We start from the raw sequence: 21,237 nt of genomic DNA, 5'->3' as shown, positions 1-21,237 counted from the left end.
TTGAAGGTCAGAATGAGAAAAGAAATGGAAAGGGGGAGAAAATAGTGTTTTACTCATTGATGTTGAAGACATGAGGAAGTTTCAGTCTGTGTGAAGCTTCATTCAATCTTCATTCACACAAAGGCAGTGCTCTGATTGGCTGGAGGACCAAAGTCCTTTCGGGCCTCTCAGTTTCTCAAGAGCCAATACCTGAGCAGGAAGGTCAGAGGGTGGGCTCTCCTCTGCACTGCGCAGTTCCCTATCTCCCTTGGACATGCGCAGTCCCGGGCTGGGTGGAGATGGAGATCACTGGACGAGTTCTCGCTCTGGCCGGAAGCGTCAGCCGGTTGCCTGGAAACCTTGTCTGCGGGATGTGAAGGGGGAGGGGGAACAAAAGGAGGGGTCGGGGCTCGTGTGCGCCCGCTGGGCCTGCGCACTGGAACCCGGAGACGTCACCGCGGAACAGAGTGATTCAGGCAGGGCTTCTTTGGGACGTCACAATGACTCAGAGGGGCGTTCCCAGCACACTGGAAGCAACACCCCTGGTCACAGAAACAAAATACTCCGGATTGGACAACAGCTCAGCATCGGGAGGTCAAATACCCGCCCACCTCACGTGGGCCGAGATCCGCCCCTCATTGTTTCCATGAGGGAGATTGGCCAATAGGAACCTGTGGAGGACTGGACAGGCGCTGATCCTTCAGCCAATCAGTCTGGGGCCTGTGTCACTGGCTGCACGGAGCTTCCTTCACTGTCTGCCCAGCAAACCTGTTGTTCCTCCAGCTTCACACAGACTGAAACTTCCTCTCACCTCTGTAAGTAAAACACTTCCTTTTCTCCCCATTAAATTTATGTGCTTATTCTGTCCTTCAATTGGTGACTTGTTTAAATCCCCAGGCCCAGATGAGATGTTTCCCAGGCTGCTGTGGGAAGCAAGACAGGAGATTGCAGACACTCTGACAATTAAAAAAAATTTCTGGCCACAGGAGCGGTGCCAGAGGACTGGAGGACAGATAATGTGGTTCCATTGTTCAAGAAGTGAAGTAGGGAAAATCCAGGAAATTACAGACCAGTGAATTTAACTTGAGTGGTCGGGAAATGATTGGAAAATATTCTGAGGGACAGAATTAATCTCTGTTGCGAAGGCAAGAACTAATTAAGGATAGTCAGCATGTCTGCGTGGGTTTCACCCCCACAACCCAAAGATGTGCTGATTAGGTGGATTGGCCACGCTAAATTGCCTCTTAATCGGAAAAAAAATAATTGGGTACTCTAAATTTATTTAAAAAAAGGATAGTTAGCATGGCTTTGTCAAAGGAAGATTATGTCTTATAAAGACCTACCCAAACAAAGACTGTAACAGGTTTCAGAGCAGCAATAGCAGTGCCTCTGGTTCTGCACCAGAACAAGGAGATGGAGCTGAGGTTGTGGACAGGGCACGTTCTGCACAATGTCCTCTGCCAATTTGGAGACTTGGAGCCAGACCTCTACATGCTGCTTGACAGTGAAGAGGAGACTGTCTGACAAGCCAGACAATCCACCCAGCATCTCAATATACACCCTCATCAGTGCCTATTAAAATCCTCATCTGATCCACCCGAAGCAGCACCCATCTCTGACCACACCCTCCAGTGAACTGGCAAGCAAACTATATTTCACCCTGTCCTTGATCCAGTCCAGTGTGTCACCACAGCTGATCCCAACTCTATAGTGGCTGCTAAGTTTGTGTAGTGTTGTATCTGAGCTGGTAGCAGTGAGGGTCATATCAAATGGCTACCTGTCTTCATGAAGTGCTGAGCTGTTGCTCTCTCTTTTCATCCTTGACCTGCTGTGGCTGAACAGGCAGCATTTTCACGATGGGCCGAAGAGCATCTTTCTCTGCTGTAAAACTCTCTGACTCTAAGTCTTTGAGTCCCTGAAAGCAGGAAATCAGAAAGGGAAAGTTGGTTTGAAGGAAGAGGGTGGGGAATTGGAAAGGAAGAGATCTAAGGTATACACTGTGTGGAATTTGCTCGTTCTCCCCCTGTCTGCATGGGTTTCCTCCGGACGCTCCAGTTTCCTCCCACAGTCCAGAAGATGTGCAGGATAGGTGGATTGGCCATGAACAATTGTCCCTTAGTGTCCAAAAGGTAGGTGGGTTTAAGGGGATAGAGAGGAGGAGTGGACCTGGGTAGCATGCTCTATCGGAGGGTCAGTGCAGAAGGATTCTGTGGATTCTATTTCATTTGCATTTTCCGTGGAGGTGACTAAGCGTGTCGTTGAGGGTAGTGCAGTTGATAATCTTTATTGTCACAAGTAGGCTTACATTAACACTGCAATGAAGTTACTGTGAAAATCCCCTTGTCGCCACATTCTGGCGCCTGTTCAGGTGCACTCAGGAGAATTCAGAATGTCGAATTCACCTAACAAGCACGTCTTTCGGGACTTGTGGGAGGAACCCAGAGCACCCGGAAGAACCCCACACAGACACGGGGAGTACGTGCAGACTCCACACAGACTGACCCAAGCCGGGTATCAAATCTGGAACCATGGCACTGTGGAGCAAAGTGCTACCAACTGTACTTCCGTGCTGTCCACATGTAGCCCGGAAAAACTTCAGTAAGGTTTGTGACAAGGTCTCACATGGGGGACTGGTCAAGATGGGCTCCAGGCAAATTGATACCAAAATTGGCTTCCTGGCAGCAGGCAGAGGGAGATGGTCAAAGATTGTCTTTGTGACTGGAAGCCTGTGTCCAATGGGGTTCCGCTGCGATCGGTGTTGGGTTCCATGTTGTTCGGAGCGTACATCAATGATCTGGATGTGAATGTTGGAGATATGATAAGATCGCAGATGACACAAAAATTGGGGGTGTGGGAAATGGTGAGGAACGCCTCAGATTTCAGGATGATATGGACGGGCTGGTTAGATGGCAGAACAGTGGCAAATTGAAATTAATCCTGAAAAGTGCAACAGGTCAAATTTGAGTAATCTCTCCTAACTCAGCAACTGGAGCTGTGTATATAGTTAATGTTAAATAAAATCAGTTTTGTTTGTCTACAACTCGGTGTTATACTCTTCATTGTCCCGTATTAAATACCCATATCCCTGCACTCTCCTGCCACTCAACCAATTTCCTAACCGTGTCAATAATTTGCCCTCAACTCCGAGGGCTTCCACCTTAGCTAACAGTCTCTTGTGTGGGACTTTATCAAATGCCTTCTGGGAGTGCGTATAAATGACATCCATAGACATTCCCCTATCCTCTACCTTAGTCACCTCCTCAAAAGATTCAGTAAAATAAGTCAGGCTGGCTGTCCCTGATCGAACAATGTTTTTCAAAGTGTTCAGTTACCCTATCCCTGATTATACATTCCAGCAGTTTCCCCACCATAGATGTTCATAACAATCTTTATTAGTGTCACAAGTAGGCTTAACACTGAGGAACTGAATTTAGACTGTCCGATTCACCTAACAGCTCGGCTTTTGGGGACTTGTGGGAGCACCAGGATAAAACCCACGCAGACACGGGGTGAACGTGCAGACTCCACACAGACAGTGACCTAAGCCGGTAATCGCACCTGGGTCCCTGGGGCTGTGTAGCAACAGTGCTAACCATTGTGCTACCATGTCATGTTTGGCTAACTGGTCTGTAATTCCCTGTTTTTCCCCTTTCACCCTTCTTAAAAAGTGAATCCCTTCCCACACTAAGAGCAGGTGAATGGCCTATCCCCAGTGTGAACTCGCTGGTGTATCCGCACTTCAAAAAGTGAAATTTTCCAATCCAGAGGGACAACTCCTGAATCTAGGGAACTCTGGACAATTATCGTTGGGGCATCTACAATGTGCTCCCTGACTTCCTTCAACAGCCTCGGATGGAAACCGTCAAGTCCTGGGGATTTGTCACTCTTCAGTTCCATTAGTTTCCTAGTTAGTGATGGTATCGGTATCATTATGTTAATTGTATCAAGTCCCTGTCCTCTATCAACTATTAATTTTTTCGGGACTTATGGCAAGTTATCCTCCTTTTCAACTGTAAATACTGAGGCACAGTAATTGTTCAGCGTGTCTGCCATTCCCCCATTATCACTGACAATATCTCCATTTCCAGCTTCTACTGGGCCTACATTGCTCTTCACCACCCGCTTTCCCTTTATATAACGAAACATTTCTTCTCATTGATATTGATGAACCTTGCAGGTTTCCTTTCATAATCCCTTTTAGTTGCGCTTACAAGCTGCTTTGTGATCCTTTGCTGGTCCTTGTACCTATCCCATTCGTCTGGATCTGTCCTGTGTCTTGTATTTTTGTGCGCTATTTCTTTTAGTTTTAAGCTGTCCCTAACCTCTTTATTTGTCCGTGGCTGTTTTTTTTCTGTGAAATGGAGCCTTTTCCTCTCAGGGGTATATACTTGCTCTGTATCTCGTTAAATGTTTCTTTAAATATTCTCCACTTATCTTCAGTTGTTTGACCCAGTAACCGATCTCCCCAGTTTACCGAGGACAGTCCCTGTCTCATCCCGTTAACGTCAGCCTTACCCAAGTCTAAAATTCTACTGTCTGTAATGTGCTTTTCACTTTCAAACACTACACTGAATTCAATCATGTTGTGATCACTATTTGATCAATGTTCGTGCACAGTTAGGCTGCTAATTAAATTGGGCTCATTACTCATAACTAAATATAATATTGCCTGTCCCCTTGTTACATCTGGAACATATTGCTGCAGGAAACTATCCCAGACACATTCCAGAAATTCACTCCCTTTCTGACAGTTGCTTGTCTGCCTCTCCCAATCTGTGTGTCAGTTATAATCCCCCATTAATACTACTCTGCCTTTGCTACACACTCGCCTAATTTCTGCCTTTATACAATCTAGCACCTCCGAGCTAACCAGACGGTCGATACACAACACCCATTACAGTTTGAGATTTTTTTGTTCCTCAGTTCCACCCATGTGGGAGGGGATTCTCCGTCCTGGCAGCTGGCCAATGGGGTTTCCCGTTGTGGGCACCCCCATGCTGTCGGGAAGTCCGCGGGCATGAGTGCGCTGCTGGAAAACGGAGGATCCCACCGACGGAGAATCCAGCCCATGGTCTCCGCTGGATCCTTCCCCTCATTATATCCTCCACAGCAGATGCCATCTCCCTGGCGCTACACTCACTTGGAGCATCTCGACAGCAAGGACTCCGACATCAGACTCCTATTCATTGACTACAGCTTCAAATTCCGAGGTGTGCACATCACCAACAACCTGTCCTGGTCTACCCACGTCAACACTACGACCAAGAAAGCACAACAGCGCCTATACTTTTTCAGGAAACTAAGGAAATTCGACACGTCCACATTGAATCTTACCAACTTTTACAGATGCAGCATAGAAAGCATCCAACCTGGTAACATCACAGCCTGGCCTGGCAACTGCTCGGTCCAAGACTGTAAGAAACGACAGAGAGTCGTGAACACGCCCAGTCCATCACGCAAACCCGCCTCCCATCCATTGACTCTGTCAGCACCTCCCGCTGCTTTGGGATAGAGGGCAGCATAATCAAAGCCCCCTCCCACCCGGCTTGTTCACACTTCCAACTTCTTCCATCGGGCAGGAGATACAAAAGTCTGAGAACACATCCAAAGACTTGCAGGTTAGGTGGATTGGCCATGATAAATTGCCCTTAGTGACCAAAAAGATTAGGAGGTGTTATTGGGTTATGGGGATGGGGTGGAAGTGAGGGCTTAAGTGGGTCGGCGCAGACTCGATGGGCCGAATGGCCTCCTTCTGCACTGTATGTTCTAACAGATTCAAAAACATCTTTTCCGCTGTTACCAGACTCCTAATCGACCCTCTTATGGACTGACCTGACCTCTTCACACATCTCCTCCACTGAGTAGTGCTACACTCCTGTATGCTTCACCCGATACCTGTGTCTATGTATTTACATTGTGTATTGATGTTTGCCCTGTGTCTTCTCATGTATGGAATGATCTGTCTGAACTGTACGCAGATCAATACTTTTCACTGTATCTCGGTACATGTGACAATAGACAAATCCAATCCTCACCATTGAGGTGATGGTATTTCTAATCAGTAAGGCTACTCCACCCACTCTGCCATATTCTCTGACCCTCCTGTAAACTTTATAACCGGTATATTTGGTAGCCAGTCCAGACCATCCTGCTACTTGTTTTTGGAACTGTATTGAGTTCCCCTGAGGCCTTCCCCTCCCCCATCATTTGTTAGTTTAAAGTCCTTCTGACCTCCCTATTTATCCTTTCCACGAGGACACTGGCCCCAGACCGGTTCAGGTGGAGACCGTCCCAACGGCACAGATCCCTCCTGTCCCAATACTGATGCCTGTGCCCCATGAAATGGAACCCCTCTTTCCTGCGCCACTCCTTTAGCCACGTGTTTACTTCTCTAATTTTCTCATCCCTATGCCAATTTGCACGTGGCTCAGGGAATAATCCAGAGATTATAATCCTTGGGACCTGTTCTTTAATTCTGTTCCTAATTTCTGATATTCCCAAACAGGTCCTCTTTCCTAGTCTTGCTGATACTGTTTGTCCCAATGTGGACCACAACAACTGGATCCTCCCCCTCCCTCTCCAATATCCTTTCAAGCCGGTTAGAGATGCCCCTCACCCTGGCACCGGGCAGGCAACATACCATGTGGGACTCTCGGTCCTGCTTCCAAAGGATGTTATCAGTTCCCCTAATTATAGAATCCCCAGACCACTTCCTCCCCCCGCTTGAATGGCCTCCTGTACCGGGGTGCAGTGGTCAGCTAGCTCATCCTTCCTACAGTCACTGCTCCGATACCCTGCCCCTCCGAGCCCGCTCCCTGGAGACGAGATATTGGGGAATGAGAGGAAGGAATGTTCCATAGAAACTAGAATTCTCTGTTCTGAATTTCTATCCTGTACTGAGTGTTGACTTTGAAAACTCCTTTTACAGATATTACAAGAGGAGGAATTCCAGACAGATATCTCAATTGTCACGTCTCGGTCCCACAGAGTCACTCGATACCTTGGGATCTGAATGTCACCGGCCTTTGGATCTAGAAGGAGAAATGTTTGCCGAATCTGTCAGCATCAAAATATTTTAAACATCAATGTGACTGGAAAAGCACCGAGACACACACACCCGAGCGAGAGTGTTCCAGAGCACTGACTGTGGAAAGAGCTTTAAACATTTACACAGCCTGAACGAACATTGCACCATTCACAGCGGGGAGAGACCGGACACGTGTTCTGTGTGTGGACGAGGCCTTAACTGATCGTCCATCCTGGAGGGACACGAGGAGACCCAAAACATGGAGAAACCGTGGAAATGTGGGGACTGTGGGAAGGGATACAGATTCCCATCTGAGTTGGAGACTCATCGACGCATTCACACTGGGGAGAGGCCATTCACCTGCTCTGTGTGTGAGAAGGGATTCGCTCTGTTCTCCAGACTGAAGAAACACCAGCGAATTCACACTGCGGAGAGGCCATTCACCTGCTCTCAGTGTGGGAAGGGATTCACTCAGTTAACCCACCTGCAGAGTCACCAGCGAGATCGCACTGGGGAGAGACCGTTCACTTGCTCCCAGTGTGGGAAGGGATTCACTCAGTTATCCCACCTGCAAAGTCACGAGCGAGTTCACACTGGGGAGAGACCGTTCATCTGCTCTCAGTGTGGGAAGGGATTCACGCAGTTCTCCAATCTGCAGACACATCAGCGAGTTCACACTGGGGATAGGCCATTCACCTGCTCTCATTGTGGGAAGGGATTCGCCCAGTTATCCCACCTGTGGACTCACCAGCGAATTCACACTGGGGAGAGACCGTTCATCTGCTCTCAGTGTGGGAAGGGGTTCAGTGAGTCATCCAAACTGCGGACACATCAGCGAGTTCACACTGGGGAGAGGCCATTCACCTGCTCTCTGTGTGGGAAGGAATTCACTGACTTATCGAACCTGAAGAGACACCAGCGAGTTCACAATGGGGAGAAGGCAATCATGTGCTCTGAGTAGGAGAAGGCAATTAATGATCCATCCCACCTGCAGACACACCAGCGAATTCACACTGGTGAGAGGTCATTCTCCGCTCAGTGTTGGAAGGGAATCCATGATTCATCGCACCTGCTGAGACACCAAGTTCACAAGTGATTACAGGGGCTATTGCTGTTATTGTTTCTGCTCTCAGTTACATCCAGGACTGTATTTTGTTCATTCTGTCAGTTGGTCAATGGGGAGGGTTGTAGGGTTTTGTTCTGCTCGACTTGGCAGTCCTATGGCTTTGCCTCCAGATGGCTGATGCTCTTTGAGCCTTGTTGCGAATACCTGGTTTCAAATTTCACATGGATCACAGCGTGAAGGGGTGTTTCGAAGAGAGAAGATATTCAGTTTGCATTTCTGTTTGGATCCCCCTAAATCATGCCACATTGCCATGAAGATGGGCATTGGTGGTTACATATTTTTTGTTTAATTTATCTGGGTGAACACCCAATCAGGGTATGAGGGACATGTTGTCTGAGGTCGACTGGGAAACCACATTAAATGGTATGATGGGAGACAGGCAATAGCTAATATTTTCAGGCATTATTATTCATCTACCGGGGGGTCAGTTAGCTCAGTTGGCTGGATGGCTGGTTCATGATGTGGAGTGACTCCAATAGCAGGGATTCAACTGTCGTACTGGCTGAGGTTATCCATGAAGGGTCCACCTTTGCAACATTGCCCCTCGCCTGAGGTGTAGTGACCCTCAGGTTAAACCACCAGTTGTCTCTCTCGTTCTCTAAGAGGGGAGAGCAGCCTATGGTCTTCTGGGACTTTTGCAACTCATTTCACATATATACACCAAAATTGATTCCTTTAGGGGAAAAAAATCCAACAGGAAAAGTGATGCAACCGCGGCTAACAAGAAAAGTTAAAGATTCCATTAGATCAAAGGAAGAGGCTCATAAAGTGGCCAAAATAGTAGTAAGCCTGAGGATTGAGAACTGAATGAGATTAATAAGTAAAAAAGTAGTCCTGGAGAAATTAATGTGGTTGAAAGTTAATCAACCCTCAAACGTGATGCTCTACATCCCAGAGTGTTGAAAGAGGCGGCTGTAGAGATAGTGGATACACTGGTGATCATCTGTCACAATTCTGTAGATTCTGGAATGGTTCCTGCAGATTGGAAGGTGGTAAATGTAACCCCACAATTTAAGGAGGGAGAGAGTAAACGGGGAAACACAGACCCATTAGCCTGACATCAGAAGGTGGGAAAATGCTACAATCTATTAATGGGGCGGCACGGTAGCACAGTGGTTAGCACCAGGGACCCGGGATCGATTCCAGGCTTGGGTTACTGTCTGTGCGGAGTCTACACGTTCTCCCCGAGTCTGCGTGGGTTTCCCCCGGGTGCTCCGGGTTCCTCCCACAAGTCCCGAAAGACGTGCTTGTTCGGTGAATTGGACATTCTGAATTCTCCCTCGGGTGTACCCAAACACGTGCCGGAATATTGCGACTGGGGGATTTTCACAGTAACTTCATTGCAGTGTTAATGTCAGCCTCCTTGTGACAATAATAAAGATTATAATTATACTATTAAAAGAACTCAACCCATGTCAATAGGGTTGACATGGCCATGTCAATAGCACAGACCCCAAGAGGCCAACAGCGAACCCAAGCAGACTACCAATGAACCGGAACAGCAGACCGAGAGATCTGCGGTGCGGCAACCGAAGAGGAAAGAGTCGAATTGGACCCCTCCGGAAGGCCGCTGCCTTAGACTCGACATGTATGCTCAAGCCGTCAGGAGCCGCGTCAATGCCAGATTCATCAGTCGCATTCACAAGACAGCCCCGAACGTCACCCAAGCACAACGCAATGCCATCCGCGCTCTCAAGACCAACCGCAGCATCGTCATCAAACCAGCAGACAAAGGGGGGGCCACTGTCGTACTGAACAGAACGGACTACTGCAAAGAAGTATACCGACAACTGAACAACCAAGAACATTACAGACAGTTACCCGCAGATCCGACCAAGGAACACATCCGCCAACTTAACAGACTGATCAAGACCTTGGATCCAGATCTTCAGAGCACCCTACGTGCTTTCATCCCACGTACCCCCCGCATTGGAGATCTCTACTGCCTCCCGAAAATACATAAGGCCAACACACCAGGCCGCCCTATCGTTTCAGGCAATGGGACCCTGTGTGAGAACCTCTCTGGCTACATCGAGGGCATCTTGAAACCCATCGTACAAGGTACACCCAGCTTCTGTCGCGACACGACGGACTTCCTACAGAAACTCAGCACCCATGGACCAGTTGAACCAGGAACATTCCTCGTCACAATGGACGTCTCGGCACTCTACACCAGCGTCCCCCATGACGACGGCATTGCTGCAACAGCCTCAGTACTCAACACCGACAACTGCCAATCTCCAGACGCAATTCTGCAACTCATCCGCTTCATTCTGGATCACAACGTCTTCACCTTCGACAACAAGTTCTTCATCCAGACGCACGGAACAGCCATGGGGACCAAATTAGCACCCCAATACGCCAACATCTTCATGCACAAGTTTGAACAGGACCTACTCACCGCACAGGACCTTCAACCGACGTTATACACCAGATACATCGATGACATTTTTTTCCTTTGGACCCACGGCGAAGAATCACTGAAACGACTACACGATGACATTAATAAGTTCCATCCGACCATCAGACTCACCATGGACTACTCTCCAAAATCAGTTGCATTCTTGGACACACTCGTCTCCATCAAGGACGGTCACCTCAGCACTTCGCTTTACCGCAAACCCACGGATAACCTCATGATGCTCCACTTCTCCAGCTTCCACCCTAAACACATTAAAGAAGCCATCCCCTATGGACAAGCACTCCGTATACACAGGATCTGCTCAGACGAGGAGGAGCGTAACAGACATCTACAGACGTTGAAAGATGCCCTCGTACGAACGGGATATGGCACTCGACTCATCGATCGACAGTTCCAACGCGCCACAGCGAAAAACCGGACCGACCTCCTCACAAGACAAACATGGGACACAACCGACAGAACACCCTTCGTCGTCCAGTACTTCCCCGGAGCGGAGAAACTACGTCATCTTCTTCACAGCCTTCAACACGTCATTGATGACGATGAACATCTTGCCAAGGTCATCCCCACACCCCCACTACTTGCCTTCAAACAACCGCGCAACCTCAAACGAACCATTGTTTGCAGCAAACTACCCAGTCTTCAGAACAGTGACCACGACACCACACAACCCTGTCATGGCAATCTCTGCAAGACGTGCCAGATCATCGACATGGATACCACTATTACACGTGAGAACACCACCCACCAGGTACGCGGTACATACTCGTGCGACTCGGCCAACGTTGTCTACCTCATACGCTGCAGGAAAGGATGTCCCGAAGCGTGGTACATTGGCGAGACCATGCAGACGCTGCGACAACGAATGAACGGACATCGCGCAACAATCACCAGGCAGGAATGTTCCCTTCCAGTCGGGGAACACTTCAGCAGTCAAGGGCATTCAGCCTCTGATCTCCGGGTAAGCGTTCTCCAAGGCGGCCTTCAGGACCCGCGACAACGCAGAATCGCCGAGCAGAAACTTATAGCCAAGTTCCGCACACATGAGTGCGGCCTCAACCGGGACCTGGGATTCATGTCGCATTACATTCATCCCCCACCATCTGGCCTGCAAAATCCTACCAACTGTCCTGGCTTGATACAATTCACACCTCTTTAACCTGGGGTTACCCCATCTCTGGATCTGTAAAGATTTAATCACCTGCTAATGCTCACATTCCGAGCATTGTCTGGCATCTTTGAATTTGTCTATATATGTGTTTCTGGAACAGACCTCTGCATTCATCTGAGGAAGGAGCAGCGCTCCGAAAGCTAGTGACATCGAAACAAACCTGTTGGACTTTAACCTGGTGTTGTAAGACTTCGTACTGTGCTCACCCCAGTCCAACGCCGGCATCTCCACATCAATAGAATTTGGTTCACATGAATTGATATCCTCAGTCTGGATAGGCCCAGTGGACCAGGCTATTCTGGGTCTGGATATTTGATCCTAATTGAATTCTCCCTTAAGCTTTGAAAATGGGAAAGTAACATGGTCAATCAGAACCATCAGGAAAGATCAGCTTTATGAACATCAAATGTGGCAAAAGGTTAGAATGATTGTGGCCAATTACAGATGGAACCAGCATCATTCACTGGTAATGTTCCACCGTGTACCAAACAATACCCATCAACCCGTCCTCAACCGAAGGGATTTTACCCACAGTAGAGCAACTGGAGGAAAGAGGGATGTTAATTAAAACACGCAGTTCGTCAAATAGTCCAGTTTGACAAATGGTACAGGGTATCTGACCTTGACGACTGAAAGGCAAACCTATATCAATCTGGTCTCCACCTGTGTTCCAGTTAAAGTCTGGAATGTTTAGATGGGATGAATAAATTGATCGCTTTCTCCTGGAAATATTTACATCCTGGCCCATGAACTTTGTTTCAAAGAAATCCACATTTGAAAGCTTGGACACAACATGAAATATCAGCACCATAACAGGGCAGATAAGACAAACAGACACTCACTTTGATCTTCAGAGCATCTGAGAGTTAAGTATATGTGACGTGATTTTGGGATCCCGGTGTGGGTGTACAGATGTGATTTGTTCCATGTGAAAAATAACAAGCCTAAATTCGTGGTGAAATGGACTGAAGACCGGGTCCCAAACACACACAGCTACTGGAGACACAGCAGGAGATGAAATGGTTAATGTGGCCGGGGGATTGAGACACTATTGTGACATCATCAAGACATTGACACACTCCAGAGAGAAACTGACTTTAAAACAACCAGGAACGAATTAAACACACTGGACATGGGCAAAGTGGGAGTGAAATTAAAGCGATAATGGGACAATGAAGGGCTTGGGAGAAATAATACTGAGTAAGAACTGTCCACAAAGAGAGAGCTGGAGAATCTTTTACATCCATGTTTGATTTGTTCCTTGAAGCATCTGTCCTTATGTACCAGTAACCTAGAACTCACCGCACAAGAAGAAAATATGGAGTAGATGTTACCCCAGGCGGAGCCAGAACTGGACAATAAAGGAGTGAAATTGAGTGAGGTTTTGTGGAGAGAGTTTTGTAAATTCTTAATGGGATGTGGGAGTCGCTGGACCAGAATTTATTGCCCTTGAACTGAGTGGCTGCTCGGACATTTCAGATTTTAACCGAGTCTCCCCTATTTCTAGTCTCTGCCACAAGGGAAACATTCTCTCAGCATTCTCTCTGTCAATTCCACTCAGGATCTCACGTGCTTCAATAAGATCATCTCTCATTCTTCTCAACAGCAATGGATACATTCCCAACCAGTCAAACCTTTCCTCAGAGGATAACCCCCTCATTCCAGAATCTGGGAGTAAACCTCCTCTGAACTGCTTCTAATGCAATTATCTCATTTCTGAAATAAGGAGACCCAAACTGTACACAGTGCTCTAAGTATGGGGCGGGATTCCCGTCCTGCAGCGCATCCCTGCCAGCAGCGGGATTCTCCGTCCTGCGGCGTGTCCCTGCCAGCAGCGGGATTCTCCGTCCTGCGGCGCATCCCTGCCAGCAGCGGGATTCTCCATCCTGCGGCGCGTCCCTGCCAGCAGCGAGATTCTCCGTCCTGCGGCGTGTCCCTGCAAGTAGCGGGATTCTCCGTCCTGCGGCGTGTCCCTGCCAGCAGCGGGATTCTCCATCCTGCAGTGCATCCCTGCCAGCAGCGGGATTCTGCATCCTGCAGCGCATCCCTGCCAGCAGCGGGATTCTCCGTCCTGCAGCGCATCCCTGCCAGCAGCGAGATTCTCCATCCTGCGGCGCGTCCCTGCCAGCAGCGAGATTCTCCGTCCTGCGGCGTGTCCCTGCAAGTAGCGGGATTCTCCGTCCTGCGGCGTGTCCCTGCCAGCAGCGGGATTCTCCGTCCTGCAGCGCATCCCTGCCAGCAGCGGGATTCTCCATCCTGCGGCGTGTCCCTGCCAGCAGCGGGATTCTCCGTCCTGCAGCGTATCCCTGCCAGCAGCGGGATTCTCCATCCTGCGGCGTGCCCCTGCCAGCAGCGGGATTCTCCGTCCTGCAGCACGTCCCTGCCAGCAGCGGGATTCTCCGTCCTGCGGCGTGTCCCTGCCAGCAGCGGGATTCTCCGTCCTGCAGCGCATCCCTGCAAGCAGCGGGATTCTCCGTCCTGCGGCGTGTCCCTGCCAGCAGCGGGATTCTCCATCCTGCAGCTCGTCCCTGCCAGCAGCAGGATTCTCCGTCCTGCAGCGCATCCCTGCCAGCAGCGGGATTCTCCATCCTGCAGCGCATCCCTGCCAGCAGCGGGATTCTCCATCCTGCAGCGCGACCCTGCCAGCAGCGAGATTCTCCGTCCTGCGGCGTGTCCCTGCAAGCAGCGGGATTCTCCGTCCTGCGGCGTGTCCCTGCCAGCAGCGGGATTCTCCGTCCTGCAGCGCATCCCTGCCAGCAGCGGGATTCTCCATCCTGCGGCGTGTCCCTGCCAGCAGCGGGATTCTCCATCCTGCGGCGTGTCCCTGCCAGCAGCGGGATTCTCCATCCTGCGGCGTGTCCCTGCCAGCAGCGGGATTCTCCGTCCTGCGGCGTGACCCTGCCAGCAGCGGGATTCTCCGTCATGCAGCACGCCCCTGCCAGCAGCGGGATTCTCCGTCCTGCAGCGCATCCCTGCAAGCAACGGGATTCTCCGTCCTGCGGCGTGTCCCTGCCAGCAGCGGGATTCTCCATCCTGCAGCTCATCCCTGCCAGCAGCGGGATTCTCCGTCCTGCAGCGCATCCCTGCCAGCAGCGGGATTCTCCATCCTGCAGCGCATCCCGGCCAGCAGCGGGATTCTCCATCCTGCAGCGCATCCCTGCCAGCAGCGGGATTCTCCGTCCTGCATCGCATCCCTGCCAGCAGCGGGATTCTCCGTCCTGCGGCGTGTCCCTGCCAGGAGCGGGATTCTCCGTCCTGCAGCGCATCCCTGCCAGCAGCGGGATTCTCCATCCTGTGGCGCATCCCTGCCAGCAGCGGGATTCTCCGTCCTGCAGCGCATCCCTGCCAGCAGCGGTATTCTCCATCCTGCGGCGTGTCCCTGCCAGCAGCGGGATTCTCCGTCCTGCGGCGGGTCCCTGCCAGCAGCAGGATTCTCCGTCCTGCGGCGGGTCCCTGCCAGCAGCGGGATTCTCCGTCCTGCGGCGTGTCCCTGCCAGCAGCGGGATTCTCCGTCCTGCGGCATGTCCCTGCCAGCAGCGGGATTCTCCGTCCTGCGGCATGTCCCTGCCAGCAGCGGGATTCTCCATCCTGCGGCATGTCCCTTCCAGCAGCGGGATTCTCCATCCTGCGGCATGTCCCTTCCAGCAGCGGGATTCTCCATCCTGCGGCGCATCCCTGCCAGCAGCGGGATTCTCCGTCCTGCGGCGCATCCCTGCCAGCAGCGGGATTCTCCGTCGTGCGGCGTGTCCCTGCCAGCAGCGGGATTCTCCGTCCTGCGGCATGTCCCTGCCAGCAGCGGGATTCTCCGTCCTGCGGCGTGTCCCTGCCAGCAGCGGGATTCTCCGTCCTGCGGCGTGTCCCTGCCAGCAGCGGGATTCTCCGTCCTGCAGCGCTTCCCTGCCAGCAGCGAGATTCTCCGTCCTGCGGCGTGTCCCTGCCAGCAGCGGGATTCTCCGTCCTGCGGCATGTCCCTGCCAGCAGCGGGATTCTCCATCCTGCAGCGTGTCCCTGCCAGCAGCGGGATTCTCCGTCCTGCAACGCATCCCTGCCATCAGCGGGATTCTCCATCCTGCAGCGCATCCCTGCCAGCAGCGGGATGCTCCATCCTGCGGCGCGTCCCTGCACGTCCCTGCCAGCAGCGGGATTCTCCGTCCTGCCAGACGGCCAATGAGTTTCCCATTGTTGCCAGTCCGTCGCCTGGAAATCCCCGGGTGTGAGTGCGCTGCCGGCACAACAGAGAATCTCGCCAGTGGAGAATCCAGCCCATGGTCTCACCAAGGCCCTGTACAACTGCAGCAAAACACCCCAACTTTTATATTCCAGTCCCTTTGCAATAAATAACAATATTCCATTCACCTTCCTAATCACTTGCTGTACCGGCTGGAAGGGCCCTTCCTTTTCATAACCTTATTTCCCCGTTCTTTTATTTCTGCTGTTACATTTTTGCTCCATGGATGATTAATGGACATGTCACTTTAAGGCAAGCAGCCTGTATCTTTAATTCAAGCAGAAGAATCCAGGTGTCTGTGCCGGTTTAAACTGGAGCTGCAGATCTTTAGGCACCAGTGTGAGAATTGGGGTTGGGACTCGGTTTGATTGATTCGCTGGTGGCCAATGAATTGGTCCAAAAGGCTGTGCTCCTAGGTAACAGGCGGTGATTGGATCCTATCCCACTGGGATGTTTTTCAGAGTCCCAAGCTTTCAGTTTGATTCTAGCAGCACAAGAGGCAGAACTGATTAACTCTCTCTCCAGAAGGCAGCTGTGAGTGCTATCTCTCTTCCCAGATAGCCTGTGGGTGCTGTATTCCTGAAACCATGGAGACCTGAATACAAACCACAAACTGAAAGAAAAGTTTGAACAGAGATGAGGTGCCGCTCCAGAAAAGTGTGAGTACTGCATTTCTAAACTACAAAGAACGTGAACAAATTAACCTACAGAGAAGATCACTACAGACTGTAAACTAAAGACTTTAATCTGCAAGCTTGCTGTGAAGTAAAGTGTGCTAAAAATCATCATCTGAAAAAAAGAATTTCTTTCACTTATGATTTTATCCCTTTCCACCCCTCTGTGTTTGTCTGTCTCTGTGTGTGTAGAGGTTGGGGGCAGGTTAAAGTGGGAATTAGGAATTGGCTTATTGTAAATCAGTTGTGTTTGCTGCATATTTTATTATTGTTCTTGTTATAAATAAACAGTAATCGTATTTATATTTGCAACCACGGTGACTGATTATTGGGCAGCCAAGGGCCAAAGACATAGGGTATTTTTATAAGAATTATTGGTCAATTCGCTTGTGCTGTGACTGTGGGGCTGGAATTGACCGCGCACGAGCCCAGATGTCGTAACACGGCAAACTAACTTGTGATTCCTGTACCAGGACACCCAGATACCGCTGTGCCTCAGAGTTCTGTAATCTCTCTCCCATTTAAATAATGTGGACACATTCACATTTTCCCAAATTATACTCCATCTGTCAATTCATTCCCACTCACTTAACCTATTTGATGTCCTTTGCATTCTCCAAGTCCACTTGACAAATTCATTTCCAATCCCTCTTTGTGTCATCAGCAAATTTAACCACATTCAACTCATTAATATAGATTGTAAATAGTTGAGGGCCAGCACTGATCCTTGTGATACTCCACTTGTCACATCTTACCTACCCAAAAATGACCCATTTATACCCACTCTCTGCTTCCTATGAGCTAACCAATCCGCTATCCCTGCTGATATGTTGCCCTCTACACCATGACCTCTTATGTTGTGCAGTGACCTTTGATGTGGCACCTTGGGAAATACTTTCTATAAATCTAAATAAACCACATCTGCAGGTTCCCCTTTATTGACATCCCATGTTACTCCCTCAAGGAGCCTGAATAAATGAGTGAATCAGAACCTGAACCCCATTTTGCGTGTCAAAAGAAAAATCACATCTCCTCGACCCCTCTGGTTCCTTTGCCAATCGCCTTAGAGGGACTCACTTTCTGTTAAAGAGCCTGTCAACCTCTCACCCACTTTCCCTGAACTACATCAATCTAATCATGAAAAATCCAACAAAATCAAATATTTTTACTGTTAATTGTTTATTAATGAAACAACATGGATAAACAAAGAAACAGAAAATTACTTGAGAATAAATAGCAAGCAAAGTAAACGGATGTTCACAATGTTCAGAACCCAAATGGTTTCTCTTTACTCTGTTCCCGTGACTCCCCACTTTGGACACCGGGGCACTGAATACCGGGGGGTCACTACCAGCCCTGGTCACCTCCTTCTGTGTCCTAATTGGTTGGAGGCCCATTTCCCAGTCAGTCCTCCAGCACCTTCCTGTCTCTCTATTAGTGCGACACCCATGGCAGTTTCCCAACTGGGGTGCAGGCCCCGTTATTGGTAACTTAAATTCAGCCCTCAGCTCCATCTCCTGGCTGTCACTGACACAAGAATAGTGAGCCAGAAAACTGCCTGAGGCTCAAATGGGAAGTCAAAACTTGTGGATTAGGATCTCTGGACAGATCAATAACTTTAAAAAAAATCAATTCCAAGTCAACAATGTAAAGGATCACACAACAGGAGTTAAGGTTTTATGGCTTTTACTGCAGCAAACAAACTAGAAGCAACATTTTGTTTTTAATTTTTCCAATTAAGGGGCAATTGAGTGCGGCCAATCCACCTCTCCTGCACGTCTTTGGGTTGTGGTGGTGTGACCCGCGCAGACACGGGGAGAATGTGCAAACTCCACACGGACAGTGACCCGGAGCCAGGATTGAACTCGGGTCCTCGGCGCCGTGAGGCAGCAGTGCTAACCACTGCGATGCCTTAGAAGCAACGTTAACTAAACACTATTTTTGCCAGAAACCTCCATCTTTATTTATAAAATAGAACTTTGTCCTTTTACACAATCTAAAATTCCACTCCACGGTTATACTTTACTCTGCACCAGAAATCCAAACTTAAGTGTCTCAGAACCAGTCAAAAGTGATGATATCAAGATAGTGGATACATTGATGATCATCTTCCACAATTCTATAGATTCTGGAATAGTTCCTGCAGATTGAAGGCAGCAAATGTCACTCCACTATTCAGGAAGGGAGAGAGAAAATGGTGAACTACAGACCTGTTAGCCTGACATCAGTATTGGGAAAATACCAGCATCTATTATAAAGGATGTGATAAATGGACACCTGGATAATAATAATTAACTTGGATTTATGATATGGAGATGCCGACGTTGAACTGGGGTGAGCACAGTAAGAAGTCTTACAACACCAGGTTAAAGTCCAACAGGTTTGTTTCGAATCACTAGCTTTCGGAGCACTGCTCCTTCCTCAGGTGAAGGAGCTTCTTCCTCACCTGAGGAAGGAGCAGCGCTCCGAAAGCTAGTGATTTGAAACAAACCTGTTGGACTTTAACCTGGTGTTGTAAGACTTCTAACATGGATTTCGGAATAGGAAATCATGTCCGACGAACCTTTTGGAGTTTTTGAGGATGTTATTAACAGAATTGATAAAGGGGAGTCCGTGGTTGTGGCACACTTGGATTTTCAGAAGGTTTATGACAAACACCCGACAGGAGGTTAGTCAGCAAAATGAAAACACATGGGATGGGAGGTAATATACTGGCATGGATTGAGGATTAGCCAACAGGCAGAAAACAGAGAGGAGGAATAAATGGGTCATTCTCACATTAGCAGTTGGGACGAGTGGGTTACTGCAAAGATCAGTACTTGGGCCCCAGCTGTTCATAGTTTATACAATGATTTGGATGTGGGGACCAAATGGAATATTTCCAAGTTCACTGATGACACAAAGCTGGGTGGGAATGTGTGTTGTGAGGAAGATGTAAAACGGCTACAGGAGGATTTGGACAGACTTAAGTGAGTGGGCAAGGACATGGCAGATGGAATATAATGTGGAAAAATGTAAGATTATCACTTTGGTAGGAGGAACCGATGAGCAGAGTATGTCTCAAATAGAGATTAGAAAGTGTAGATGTACAAAGGGACCTGGGTGTCCTCATCAATAAGTCACTGAAGGCTAACATGCAGGTGCAGCAAGTTATTAGGAAGGCTGATGGGATGTTGGTCTTTATCACAAGAGAATTTGAGTACAGGAGTAGTGAAGACTTGCTTCAATAGTATAGGACCTTGGTTAGACCACAGCTGGAGTACTGTGTGCAGTTTTACTCCCCTTACCTTAGAGAAGGTATTATTGCCAAAGAGGGAGGGCAAGGAAGGTTCACCAGACTTGTTCTGGGGATGGGAGGTGTGTCTATAAAACCTCAGACACTTCGACCAGTTTATTAAACAAATATTTTACCCAGGTATCTTTATTGACCAGGTAAACAAAGGACAACGGAGTGTATAAATCACATAACTTTATTCCACAAGCAGTAAAACAGTTACCCTTAAATTATCCCACTAATTACAGTCCCAAGATTCTCAATAGTACCCGAGCCGATGGACTCATTCGAGCTGCGGGTTTGATTCTGTATCTCAATCTCCTCGGGGTCTTCTTCCGAGAAGATGGGTCTCGCCGCTGCTTCTTTCCGTCTCTGGTCAGTCGTCTCGATTACCTCTGCGTGGAGTCTTCACCGCTGGGCGGTCCGAGGGTTCAACCGTTATACCCTTTCTGTGTCCTTCCAGAATGTTCTCTGACCCCAGCCGATGAGGTCACAGGGTGGGAGTGGTACCACCCAATGGAGTTACCAATGGCCACTCAGCAGGACACTGGAATCTGTCCATGGGAGTCCATTTCCCGGTGCGTTGTTTGTTATGTAACTTTGTCTATCAAAACAATCAATTGATGAATAGAGCCAATTATCTCTTGATTGGTGATTGATGGAGCAGAGCAGCTCCAGACATGTGCTGGCAGCTTGTCGGAGTTCAGTGTATTCAGGCTGGTTGCTGGATCTGGCTGTGGCTCCATTTAAAATGGCCAATTTTTAATTTAAAGTGTCTGATTTTATCGAGCCTAAAATACAGGCCACGGCACATTTTACCACAGAGGACTGTCCTATGAAGAGACATTGGGGAAACTGGGCCTGTATTCACAGTTGTCTGTGGTAGATTGGGAAATTACAATAAATGGTATGACGATAGACAGGTAATCACAAGTATTTGAGGAATTGTTACATATTTACAAAAAATATAGACTCCCTTAATAAACAAAACTCCAACAGAAGTTTTGCAACCGTGGCTAATAAGCAATGTTAAAGATTCCATTAGGTCAAAGGAAGAGGTTCATGAAGTGGTCAAAATCATAGTAAGTCTGAGGATTGGGAACTTGGTTCTCCTTTGCTGAAAACCAAACCAAATAAACCAAACCAGATAAAGAAAGAGAAAATAGAATGTGAGAGCAAACAGGCGAGAAACATAAAACCGACAGGAAAAGCTCCTATAGGAATGTGAAAAGGAAAAGATTAGCAAAGACCAATGTGGGTCCATTCCAGACAGAGACAGGAGAGTTTATAATGGGGAATAAGGAAATGGCAGAGAAACTAAATAATGTGAGTCTGT

At 48.8% G+C, this 21,237-nt stretch overlaps 1 protein-coding gene across 1 annotated transcript; it reads left to right on the top strand.

Annotated features, from left to right (window-relative positions):
- The first annotated feature begins 4 nt into the window (after positions 1-4).
- LOC140418004 (uncharacterized) lies at positions 5-19,300 on the top strand. The gene is made up of 3 exons (XM_072501434.1): positions 5-794; positions 6,908-11,173; positions 19,172-19,300. Exons 2-3 carry the CDS (start codon positions 9,719-9,721, stop codon positions 19,298-19,300), a joined length of 1,584 nt encoding a protein of 527 aa, XP_072357535.1. The 5' UTR covers positions 5-794; positions 6,908-9,718.
- Positions 19,301-21,237: the final 1,937 nt, after the last annotated feature.

Source organism: Scyliorhinus torazame, chromosome 5 (assembly GCF_047496885.1).
Source record: "Scyliorhinus torazame isolate Kashiwa2021f chromosome 5, sScyTor2.1, whole genome shotgun sequence".
In the NCBI taxonomy this organism is placed as follows: Eukaryota; Metazoa; Chordata; class Chondrichthyes; order Carcharhiniformes; family Scyliorhinidae; genus Scyliorhinus; species Scyliorhinus torazame.
This window is presented reverse-complemented; position numbering and strand designations above follow the sequence as displayed.